The 13240-nt window shown below is 37.2% G+C and overlaps 1 protein-coding gene across 1 annotated transcript in view; it reads right to left on the reverse strand.

Moving 5' to 3' along the window:
• LCT (lactase) overlaps nucleotides 1-13240 on the reverse strand; it is a 773291-nt gene that overhangs the window by 504753 nt on the left and 255298 nt on the right. The window contains exon 7 of the mRNA XM_044073664.1: nucleotides 4151-4790. Within this exon, the coding sequence (XP_043929599.1) occupies nucleotides 4151-4790 (640 nt within the window). The remainder of the gene's footprint in view (nucleotides 1-4150; nucleotides 4791-13240) is intronic.

Consider the following 13240-nt stretch of genomic DNA (forward strand, 5'->3'; position numbering starts at 1 on the left):
CTCCCTTCCCTCTGGAATAAAATCCCAGTCCAGGTTAGGCAGAGTCCCTCATTGACTCTCTTCAAGAGGAATCTTGATGAGTGGATGGGAGATAGTAGGTTTACCCCGGGTATCACTTCTGTGTCACTGTTAGACAGAGGCACAGTATACTAACATTGAAAAAGGGCATAGCAAAATTAATTAAAAATGGGTGGTGAAAGCCAAACACACTCTGGCTAGGCTTATAAATGCCCTAGGGCAGATAGCCTAGTATGAACCTATGAACCTATATGTTTTTCGTATTAAAATGGAGGGGCAAGTGTGTTGGGGAGTATAATTTGAAGCACTTTTATTACTTTTGAGGACTTTAATGAAGGAATTATGAGGTATAAATTTATTTATGTAAAAAAGACTGTTTTGATGATGTTTGATTTATTCCTTGAAGGCATTTTGTCCGAGGTATCAGAAGCACCAGTAAAGGTTGGGATTTTGCAATCAATACTGCATTGGTTCCATTTTTTTTTTTGTTTTCTTTGTTTAATAGTATTTATATTAGATGTTCTAAATTAACCTCACATACAAGCATTCTATGAACAGAAAAAAATAATTTCATAAAAAATGTATAATAAAACTGTAAAAATTGTGCATATGTGTATATAAGTGCTCAGGTGTACAATGTCTGTTAAACCAGTGCTTGATCACACTACATTCCATTGAGTGAGTATGCAAATTGGAATAAAAGTCCTTATAATATGTAAAACTACGGAGTGTATGTAACTTTAAGAAAATTGCAGACGGTAAACTTGCTAATGATGTCACTAAAAGGTGCTGTCTGATATCATTTTTTTATGTGTACCAAAATGAATCACTGTCAGTCATGTTTTATTACTGTATCTCATGATAAATTCCTGTTCATAGGTTCATAGGTAGGTACTAGGCTACCTGCCCAAGGGCATTTATAAGCCTAGCCAGAGTGTGTCAACTTTCGCCGCCCCATTGATTAATTAACTGAGCCTCTGTCAAGAAGTGCCAATGAAGTGATCCCAGGGGTATATTTTCTGTTACCCATCCACTCGTCAAGGTTTCTCTTGAAGAGTGTTCATAGGTTCATGGGTTCATAGGTAGGTACTAGGCTATCGGCCCAAGGGCCTATGTAAGCCTAGCCAACAAGGTTACTTGGCTTACGCCACCCAAGAAAATTATTTTCATGTGCCACTGTCGAGCAAAGACACAGAAGTGATCCCCGGGGTGTATTTCCTGTAGGTTCATAGGTAGGTACTGGGCTCTGCCTAATGTAGTTAGGAATTTTGTTCCAAAGCATGGGAAGTCTCTGTGACAGGAATTCACTGTGCCCAGTATGTTAATGTAAGCATCTGTGAACTCTTATTCAAGAATCTGAAGCAGCTTCTAAATGTAACACTAAATAAAGATATAAAGATATTGCACTCATTATAAGGGATTGCAATGCTAAAGCTGGTAGTTAGAGAACAAGTGGAATAAAGGTAGAATGATCCATTGTTTATATCAAGCACTCTCAACACCATAAGATGCATCTTTAGATTTGAATATCACCAGACAGTCAATACTAAAATCAGACTGACTGTATACTTAGCAATCAGAGATAGAAGCACTCGATACAGTCAACAAAATCAAGACTGACCATTGCTTAGATCATCAACATTTTTACCATAAAGATTAGAATCAAATTAAAAGAAACAAGAAAGTTCTCTAAGATGACTAGATATCAGCTCAAAAATATTCAATATTACTGTATAGTAGAGGTGAGGAATAGATTAAGGAGAAAAGACCCAGTGGATAGAATGTCTGAAGAACAATGGACATAAATTTGCAATATTGCCAAGGAGGATGAAAACATATTTCAAATAGAAAGATAATTAAAGATACAAAATAGTTGTCTTTGTGTTGGTGGTGGCTTTAAGTGGCAAATTAAAGATGAGCAAAAGATAATGAAGAAAAGAAAAACATGTCAAACTGAATGTAATGTTTCAAAGAAAACACAAAAAGATAAAAAGGCAACTTCAGAATAGCATTGTAGAGAACTTGAAGAAAACAATAGAATGGGAAAGGCAACTAGAGGAAACTTCCAGATAAAAATGGGCATGATAAAGGAAAAAAAATGGAGGGGTCTAGTAAAAGCAGAAGTTGCTAAGAAGAGGTGGCTGAAATATACAGAAACATATATAGAAATGACCTCAGTATGACTAATGCACACTGTAGTGTGCTGCCTTATATAAGCAAGACATTCTGGAGAGTGAAGTCAAATGATCCCTAGAAAGCCTTGCTAATAACAAGGCTGCATAAAGTGTACAACTCCATCTGAATTAGTTAAAGCCTACAAAGTGATGCTGTTACAGTGCTGATAATAATCTGGCAGCAAATTTGGAAAAGACAGTGGTGGTCATTGGATTGGAAAAGATCGATTTATATTCCAGTTCCAGAAGAGGGCAATGGTAAAGCATTCTCAGATTATCTGACAATTTGTCGTGATTCACGTGCTGGCAAGGCAATATTCAAGATCCTGAAGCTAGACTTTCACAAAATAAGGTTTAAGAACTACCAGATGAGTAAGATGATTTTTAAAAAGGGTAAAGGTATCAAAGATCAATTTTTCAATGTCTACTAAATAGAGAAAGCAAGGGAGTTGCAGGAAAATATTTACTTCTGTTTTATCAACTACTCTAAAGCCTTTGAAACTATTCTGCCTCTTGACGTGTTTACTGTTCTTTGATTAGTTCTTTTGATTTTTAAATATTGTAGAACTTACTTCTGAGATGAGATCTGAAGAAGGGCATATATTTCACCCAAAAGCACTTAGTTTGCATATATTTTTACGTCTTTCAAAAAAAAATGAATTTTATGATATATGCTGCGGTGGCTTTAGTACTGGTCATTTCTTGTTGGATTTATATGCTTCGGTATTTGCCTTTGGTGGTCTACTTCCTAGCTTGTGCTTGTTATTTATATATATATATATATATATATATATATGGTTCCCATTCAGAAGCCTGAAACATCATAAGCATGAAAAAAAAAAAAAAAAAAGAAAAAAACTCAAAAACTCAAAAAACACAAAAACAAAAATATGTCACTATAAAGACACTATATCTACTATAATCCCTGACCTGACCCTAACCTACTAAACCTAAGGTCCCTAAGGTCCGCCACTATACTCGATTCTACCCCTAACTCACTTAAACCGCCCTAACCCCCTAATCCCCAATATTTGTCACTATCAATACCATGCCCCACTCCTAACCTAACTCTAACTAAACCGCTCCTAACACTAAACAAACCCTCAACATAAACCTAACCCAACTGCTACCCCACCCCCACTACACGCTAATACAAACACGGCAGTGTTACAATTGCAATTTTCAATTTTTTTTTGTTTTTGTTTTGAGTTTTTCAGGATTTTGAGTTTCAGGATTTTGGGCTTTTTTTCTTTTTGGGATCAGGATTTTTGAGTTTTTTTCAGGATGAATTTTCAGGCTTTTTTTTCAGTTTTTTTTTTTTCAGGCTTATGATATATATATATATATATATATATATATATATATATATATATATATATATATATCTATATATATACATATTTTATATATCAGATATATATATATATATATATATATATATATATATAAATATATATGGTATACCTTCATATGTTCGAAAGTACATTTCCGAATATGCTTATATGCGACCCTTTATCCAAATTCCGTCATGCCAACTTCCCTTATCATCATAAACATATCGAATTTTTATATTTCCAATCGCTCCACTGCCAAAATGAGTGCTACCATAGGTCAAAAAGGGGGTGAGATTTTGTAATTCGGCACTTCAGTTTTCGCAATTGTTGCATTTCGCGGTTTGCAGTTCGCAGCAGCGGTTTCAAAGATGTGGCCGTCGAACTTACACACACACACACACACACATATATATATATATATATATATATATATATATATATATATATATATATAAATAAACATATATACTTTATATATCAGCTGATGTTTTTAGAATGAAGCAATTTAATGTCCTACTTAAAGCTGTAGTATGCAATAAACAGTGTTATTTAGAAAGTATAAATAACATTGCATCATAAAGTGCTATGCTAAGTTATATTTAGAAGGTCTATCCAGAATTTTACCTTTCAGTGCTTCATTAATATAGGCATTAAAATAGCTGATCCGTGTAGTATCATTGTAGACATCACCATCATATTCTGTTGGCATGCCATTCCCTGCTATATAAACTGAAGTCCCAGTGTACTCTGCAGCCACAAAGTTTAATAACCTCCTTAGTCCCCAAGGAACAATATAAATCCATGGAGAAGCAGTGGGAGACCAGGAAGAACTGACATTCTGAGTGAAGTCACCAATGGCATCATAATCTGAAGTGCATGACTGATTCGCTGGGGCACTAATGAGACGGGATGTATAATGACTGAGAGCAAAGAAGTCTGCTGTCTTTTTTATCTTCCCCTTTTCTTCTTCTGTGAATTCTGGAAGTTCAGCAACTGTGATACCGCACTCCTGGTTTTTCTTCTTAATTTGTGTTTTCAAGATCTCTGGATAATCTCCATTAATGAAAATGGGGTGTGCAAACCAGCCCAGCATAAACTGCATATAACGCTCAGCTGCTTTCACATCCTCAGGATTGTTAGGAGACACTGGTTCAGCCCAGTCTGAATTTAGGACTATTCCAACCTGTCCTTGCTGCTGACGGCGGTACTTGTCATTGTAGACATGCCAGGTCTTGGCATGGGACTTGAGAATTAGGTGTGCCACCTAGCAGGACAAACAGAAACATGTTTCAGTTTGTGGTATATATAACCTGTATTACTGTCAGAGCAATTGTATTTAACATTTGCATAAGATATAATGACATACGTATAATAGCTTCTTAAAGGTGTTATAATCCAATGTACTGTAGATATCAGTAAATAGAAAATTGTCTTCTAGTTCTACTTATCTGAAGCTGAAACATCAAACTGCTATGTTAAATATTTAATCTTATAAAGAAGAATATATATTATACACTATGTGATGTCACAAGTATATTAGTTACTGACATCCTACAAATTGATGGAAAATAATTTACCACTGCATTTTCAATTCAGCTTTCAATTCTGTATCACAAAGTGCTTTACAACACAGATAAAAATGAATATCTCAAAATCACAATGACAATTTTAACATTGCAAATAAAAATGCTTATAGACATTTACTGATGCAAAGGGTTCTTCTAAAGTAGTACACAGAAACATCTGCTTGAAGTACATTGGTATTTCCTCCTATATGACTTAATTCAAACACTCTTAATTAAGCTATCCTTTCACTAACCTCAGGCACCAAGAGGCGTGTGCCCACTTTAATTAATGAATTTAATGAATTAATTGATAAACAGTGGGTGACATGGTAGCTCGGTGGTGATCTCTGAATCACAGCGGTGATCTCTGAATCACAGATTTCTTTTTGCCTGTACCAATAATCTGTCCCTGACTTTATTTCCCTAACATAAGATGTGTAATGCTGACTTTTTGATAGTGTTTATTTTATTTATTATTTATTTTACATTTGTTGATCGGGTTTGTCCGACTGAGCGGATAGCCCTTTTTCAGTGGAGGCCCGGGGAGAAAAGCTCCAAAAATTTACAATAAAAATAAAACTAGAAATAAAAAATAAACTGATAATTATTTTAAAAACAAAACATTAACATTTTCTGTTGGAACAGTAACAGCATAAAAAATTATTTACAAAGTTTCAGTTGCCATTTAACATAATATATGTGCAGAAACAATATGCAAAGTTTATTAGCATAGTTAGGGAAGTTACAGTTAGTGAGGATAATACAAGTAAGTATACGTAGAGATATTTTTAAGACAGAGTAACAGGTAATTACTTAGGTAAGATGGCCAAGAGAGCTGACAACATAACAGAAATGAAACAAAAGGACAGATAGAAGCTACAGTATATAGGAAAGGAAGACAGTTTATGGAGGGTGAGTATAGTGGCATGACCAGAAACTTTTCAGGTATTCTTTGGTGACTGATTTAAAGTCTTTGAGTTTTTTGAGTGGTCTAATTTCCAATGGCAGTTTGTTCCAAGAAATGGTAGGATAGCAGCTGTAGAGGTTGTAACCAGTTTTGTCCTTGGGTTTATAGATTTTTAGTAAGTCTTGGTCTGAGCTTCAGAGAGTCCTAGAAAGAGTGTAAAACGAGATAGGTTGGGACAGAAAGATGACTGGTACATGACAGAGTGGATAATCTGAAGCTGAGAGAGGAGAAGCTGGTGGGGTAATTCTAGCCAGTTTAAGTATTTTAAAGAGAGACAGTGATGTGATCTATAGTTTTGGTTTGCAGCAAATCTGTCCGCTTTGTTATAGGTAATTTCTAATTTACTTAGGAGTGAAGTCTGGAGGTTTGTGAGGATTTGAGATCTATACAATAGGCTTATTTTATTTGTTTATTTATTTATTTATTTATTTAAATTTGTTGACCGGGAGTGTCCGACTGGACGTGGGTCCATTTTCAGCGGAGGCCCGAGGAGAAAAGCTCCACAGTAAAATAAACAGACAGTAGTTACACTGGATTACATAGTGATTAACAATTTAACATAGAAATTACTTACAACATATTTACAGATGAAGAACATAGTACATCAGTAGACAACTAGAATCTTTATCTGTGAAGTACATAACAGGCATTAACAAATGTAACAATGAGAAGTTCCTGCTGTATAATAAGTACAAGGCTTATGAGCATCTGAGCTTGCTATCATCAAGGTAGTTAGTGGAGGTGAAAGAAAGGTAGTAGTTGGATGGGGTGGATGATATTAGAGTGGGAGTTGCAAGGGCATAGCCAGCATGTTTTAGGTGCGCTTTTAATAAAGTTTTGAAGTTGGTGCATGATGGTACGGAGGTAATTGTGGGTGGGAGTGAGTTCCATAATTTGGCTATGGCGCAAGAGAATAGTGCTTCACCAGCAGAGTTATTGGCTTTAGTGATCTGCAAGTGATTTTTGTTGCTGGATCTTAGTGGTCTGGTGGTGCAATAGGGTTGGAGTAGATTCTGGAGGGATGGGACATTTAGTGGATGGTTTACTAGTTTGTGGGTGAGTGAGAGTTGATACCACTGAAGGAGGTGAGGGAGTTCAAGCCAGCCCAGTTCAGCAAGTGAGAGACAGTGGTGACTACGGTAGGATGTCCCTGTGGCGAATTTTGCGATTTTGTTGTAGCAGGTCTCTAGCTTGTTTAGATCACATTGCCTTAGGTTGGTGTATACTGGAGAGGCATAAAGTAAGGTGGAGATAAGGTGGGAATTTGCTATTGAAATCTTTGCTGCTTTGGTGAGAAATTGTTTATTTCTGTATAATGCTCCTAGTTTTTGTGGACTTTTTATGGTCATGGATATGTGAATGTCAAATTTTAGTTTATTGTCTATTTCCACTCCTAGCAATTTGGTGTGTTCAGTTGGGTATATAGTGGTGTTGTCTTTTGCTGTGATGTTAAAGTGAGAGTTGTTTTGAGTATGTTTGGTGGGTTGGAAGATGAGTAGTTTAGTTTTGTTTGGGTTGAGTATTAATTGGGCATCGGATAACTATGTTTCAACAGAGGAAAAGGCTTCCTGTGTGACTTTTTGCAGTTTGGGTAGAGAGTGGGCTGAGCAGATGATGGTAGAGTCATCTGCGTATTGGATGAGTGTGCCATGTTTGGTGGCAGAGGCTAGATTATTGGTGTAAACAGAGAAAAGTAGGGGTCCAAGGATGGATCCTTGGGGAACCCCTATGGAGACAGGTAGTTGGGGAGATATGTCATTCTGCCATATAACAGATTGTTGGCGGTCAGACAGGTAACTCTGAAACCAGTTGGTGACTGATTGTGAGAAGGATAGGTTATTCAGGACAGAGATAAGTTGTTTGTGTGGGACCATGTCAAATGCTTTAGATAGGTCTAGGAAAGTAGCAGAGGAGAGATAGCCATTGTTTATATGCTGAAGGATATGTTAGTAAAGGAGAGTAAGGCAGTGGTGGTGCTATGGTTTGGTCGGAAACCATGCTGAGTACTGGAAAGGAGGTTGTTAGTAAGGAGGTAGTCTGAGACCTGAGAGTGTATGCATCTCTCTAGTATTTTGGAAAGTGGAGAGAGAATAGCTATGGGGCGGTAATTGGTTAGTTCTGCAGAGGGTCCGCCTTTGTGGAGGGGAATTATATGTGAGACTTTCCACAATATGGGAACGTAACTTTCTGACAGAGATCGGTTAATCAAGATGGATACTGGGTAGGCCAGAGCATCAGCTGCGATTTGTAGATATTCACTTGGGAGGTTGTCTGCTGCTAATTTGGTGGGTTTAAGTTTAGTTAAGAGTTTTTTTATGTTGGAGGTAGGTACAGGAGAAAAAGAGAAGGCAGTGGGGAGATTACTAGTTGAAGGTGTGGGTTGGAGGGGAGGGGGATTGTGTTGTTTAGCTAGTGATAGTATGGTTTTGGTGAAGTGTGTGTTGAATGAGGTAGCAATATTTTCTGAGGAGTGAGGGTTGTTAGGAGGAGGGTACTGACTTTACCTGGGTGGAGGATGGAGTTTATGGAGGACCAGAATTGTTTGGGGCTGTGTTGTGAGGAGTCTAGGGCAGACTGGTAGTATTGGAATTTGTCCCGTTTATTAGCTTTTGACTCTATTGCATAGTTCTAGGAATTTCTGTCTAGCTGCGGGGGTTTTGGTTTTGCGCCAGTGCTCCCAGGCTTTATCCCTGTTTTTCATTTCTGACTTAGTGGTTTTCTGTAGCCATGGGGAGGGTTGTGCTTTGGTTCTGGAAAATCTTATGGGGGCATGGTAATTAAGGATGTTCAGGAAGGTAGTATTAAAAGATTCAACTGCATCATCTAGACTGAGGTACTTTAGAGCATGCGAGTTACATTCTTTGAGGGATGAGATGAATGTGAGTGGGTTAAAGTTTATTTTTTTACGTATTTGACGATAGATGACAGGTTTAGCTTGGTACAGGTATTTTTTGAGTAGGAATTTTGGGGAGTGATCACTGAGGCTATCTGATAAGCAGCCTGTTATAGATGACTGGGGGTTCTTACTGACTAGTATTCAATCCAGGGTAGAGTGCTTGCTGGAGATTTTATTTATCCTTGTTGGTGACTGGACTAGTTGGGTGAAGCCATGAAGGTGTACATGATGGGTTGGATTGTTGCCAGAACAGGATTGCCAGTCAATATTGAAATCACCTAAGATGATAGTTTTTTGGGGGAGATGGTGGGTAGACCAGCTGAGGAGGTTTTCTAGTGGAGGGATGTTTTGGCCAGGTGGGAAGTAGCATCCAATTATGTTGATGGTTTTGTTTCAGTTAATTTTGAGGTTGGTATATATTATTTCTTCATTGCCTATTTGTGGAGCTGATGATTTTAAGATCTGGATGTTTAGATGTTGTTTAAATATTATAGCTACACCACCTCCTTTTTTGTTTAGCTGGTCAACTCTTAGTATGCCGTAACCTGTAGGGAGTATTTGCTCACTGGTAATGTGAGGTTTTAGCCAGGTTTCTGTCAGGACGACTATATCTGGGGAGTATAAGTCTATGGTGGCATGGAGTTCATGGACTTTGTTGGATATACTTCTAATATTTAGGCTTAGTAGAAGGAAGTCACTTGGCTTTCTATTGGCTGTAATATGGGAGAAGTTGTGGTTTCTAGTCTGATTATGAGGATTGGGGTTGGAGATGGTAGGGCCAGGGTTGGGGTAGATGTCTCCACTTAGGGCTAGTTTTGATATGCATGAGATTATTAGTTTTATTATTGGTAGTAGATAGGCACAATACAGGGATACTTTAGCTTTGTTAGTTAGGAACTTTTTATTTCTGTATAAAAGGCCAAGTTTTTGATGGGTTTTCTTAATGCAGTTATTAACATGGAAATCAAATTTCAGTTGGTCATCTGTCATGACACCTAGAAGTTTTGTGTTGGGTTCAACTAAGATAGGTGTGTTATTTAGAGAATGAATAGCAAAAGTAGATTTAAGGTGGTTTAGGTTTTTGTAAAGAAAGGGTTTAGTTTTTTTAGGATTCAGAATTAGCTGGCTGTTAGAGAGCTAGATTTCTACTCACTTAAGGGATGTCTGAGTAACATAATTTAGGTCAGAGAGAGTGTCTGCAATGGTAATAACTGTAGAGTCATCAGCATTTTGGACAAGGGATGACAGAGGGCTGGAGGTTTACAGTAGATTAGTAAAGATATTGAATAGTAGTGGACTATGTTTAGATCCTTGGGGAAGATCCATTTTGACAGGGAGAGGAGGGCATAGAGTAGAGAGTCATTTTACTGATTGTTGTCGATCTGTAAGATAACTAAAGAAACAGGCAATGGTAATGGTGGAGAAGTTAAGATTAGTCAGTTTGTCCAGAAGAAGGGAATGAGACTGTATCAAATGCTTTGGAAAGATCTAGGAATAAGTATAAGACTAGTTTATTGTTTTCTCTGGTCAGAGAAATAGTGTTGATGAAGGATAGGAGAGCAATAGTGGTGGTGCTATGTTTTGGATGAAAGCCGTGTTGTGTGAGGGTGAGCAGATTTTCTTGAAGTAAATGTTCCATGACTTGCTTTGGTACCCATTTTTCTAATAATTTTGAGAGAGGTGACAGGATAGTTATAGGTCTGAAATTGGAGATTTTTATGGAGTTATCTCCTTTATGTATGGGTAGAGTATAGAATTCTTTCCAAATAGAGGGATTTTTTGATTCCGAGATAGAACAGTTTATCAAAATAGAGACTGGGAGAGCTAGAGAGTCTGCTGCTACCTGAAAGTAAGTAGGGAGGAATGTTATCAGCAAATGTAGAACAGGTTTTAGTCTGCAAGGTAGTGATTTAATGTAGCTGGTAGGTATAGGTTTAAGGGAAAATATGTTAGTGGAATTTGGTCTAGGGGAGGGGTTGGGAGGATTTATAGTGTTAGTTATAGTGTTAGCATTAGGAGTCAGGACTTATCTTCCTAATGGATTCAATGAAATGGGAATTGAAGATGGAAGACGTTTCTTGGGGTGTATTTGCGGGGTAGAGATTTGGAGATGAGGGATTGCCAGAATGCAGTATTTGATTTATTGAGTGCCAAAATTTGGGGGGGATTTGATCTTTGTGCAATAGGTGAGTCATTATAAAAATCTTTTTTGTCTTTATTGATATGTTTTTTAGTTAGGTTTCTGAGTTCTTTCTATTTTTGTTACTGGATGGAGAACTAAGTTTTGCCCAAGTTTTCCACATTCTGTCTCTTGTTTTCATCAAGATGCAAGCAGCATTAGTTAACCAGAGGTATATGTGAGATTTAACATGCACTGTGCACAAGGGTGCCAGTGAGTTAAGAATATTTAGGAAGGTTGATTTGAATGAGTGTACTGCTTCATCTAGAGGGAGTTGGGCCAGAAAAGAACAGTTAATTTTGGAGAAGAGGGAATTAAAGTTTTCTGAGTGGAAGCTTGATAGCTTGCTACTTTTGATGTGGAGAAATGTGGAGAGAATCTTAGAACTTTTACTAGGGAGTGATCACTTAAGGAGTCAGGTAGAGTTACAGGATTATAATAGTGGGTCTAATAACCAGTGAATAAGTGAGACAGATTTGTAAGATTTATTAGCATGGGTGGGTGCAGAGATAAGTTGTGTAAAACCCATGAGTTAGGTGAGCAGAGGGATAGCCAATTTATACTGATGTCTCTAAGGAGGATAATTTCATTATGTATGTGTTGAGAAAGATAGAAGAGAATGTTTTCCAGTATGGGAATGTTGTTACCAGGGGGTATATAAATGTCTGGTACAGTAATTGTAATATGATTATTAAGTTTAAGGTTGGCAATAGGGAGTTCAGCAGGTAGAAAGGCTGGGATTGGTTTGTCTAAAGATGTGAGTGTACGATCGTTTGAGTAGGCAATGACTACTTCTCCACCTTTTTTTCTTTTGATGGTCTAGTCAAAGTATATTATACCCTGGAGGGAGAATGTCTTTATCAAGGCTGAGAGGTTTCAGCCATGTTTCTGTGAGGATGATAATATCTGGGGAGTGATTTGACATCCAGGCATGGAATTCACTGACTTTATTTAGCACAGTTCTAATACTCATTGAGTAAAAAGATACATGTTTTTTGGAAGAGTAAGGTGTCCCGTGTCTAGGTCAGTTGAATTGTTGACAGGGGAGCGAGACAGTTTGGGTCAGGATTTGCATGACTATCACCTGATAGTAGTAGGGTTTTAGGGAGGATGCTAAGTACTTTTCAGCATTGAAAGCTGGCAAAACCCTTTGTGCTTTTTTTCTTCTTCTGTAGCACATGGAGCAAATGAAGCTCCATGCCCTACAAAGAATTTTGACTGGGTCTCTGATCACAACCCTCCATTATGTGTTCGACAGGGATGCCAAGATTCACCTCTTATGCTTCATTCTCAAGGTGAATTTCTTGGCATTCCTGTCTCAGATACATAATAAAGTGGTTATGATTTATGATCAGAGTCCCAGTCATAATGTTCTATATAATACATAGTTAATCATATTAGAGTACTCATTGCACTGAATGCTAACATGTATGCCACAGTATGCCTCTTGAATGTATCAATGTAGCCAAAAAAAAATAGAAATAGCAGGGGCTGTTCTGTCTAACACTTGCTGTCCCACTAGCATCCTTAGTATAGAGAAGAAACCACATGTAATCTAGGAACATCTAAAGCTATGGATGCCTAGTCAGATGGGCAGATGTCCATATGAGTTTAATTCCCATTTATGACAATCCATACTGTTGCAGTGAGCCCTATGATTTTATTTATTTTATTTTATTTTATTTTATTTTACATTTGTTTACTCGGAGAGACTGACTGGGTGAAAACCTCATTTTCAGTGGAGGCCTGGGTAGAAAAGCTCCAGATAGAAACAAACAAACAAACAATATAACCAGTACATATCAAGGTTACATGATCATTTGTAAAGGGGATATACAGGAAAATACCTTGATAAGACATTAGAATGTATATAGCTGGATGACATAAAATTCATGCAATTAGATATCCATTATACATACTGTTAATCACTCTTACCTATTACAAAGATATGTACAGTTTGACAAGGGAAAGTAATATTCATTCTTATATAGATCCTAGGTTAAGTGGTTTTCTACTATACATTCTGTGAATTCTGCAAAAAAAAAAAAAACTGGTACGCATTTTGAAATTAAAAAGAACAGTAAGGGAGAGTGAGATGGAAGTAAGC

Source organism: Protopterus annectens, chromosome 6.part0 (genome assembly GCF_019279795.1).
Source record: "Protopterus annectens isolate FY-2018-M chromosome 6.part0, PAN1.0, whole genome shotgun sequence".
NCBI classification, from domain to species: domain Eukaryota; kingdom Metazoa; phylum Chordata; order Ceratodontiformes; family Protopteridae; genus Protopterus; species Protopterus annectens.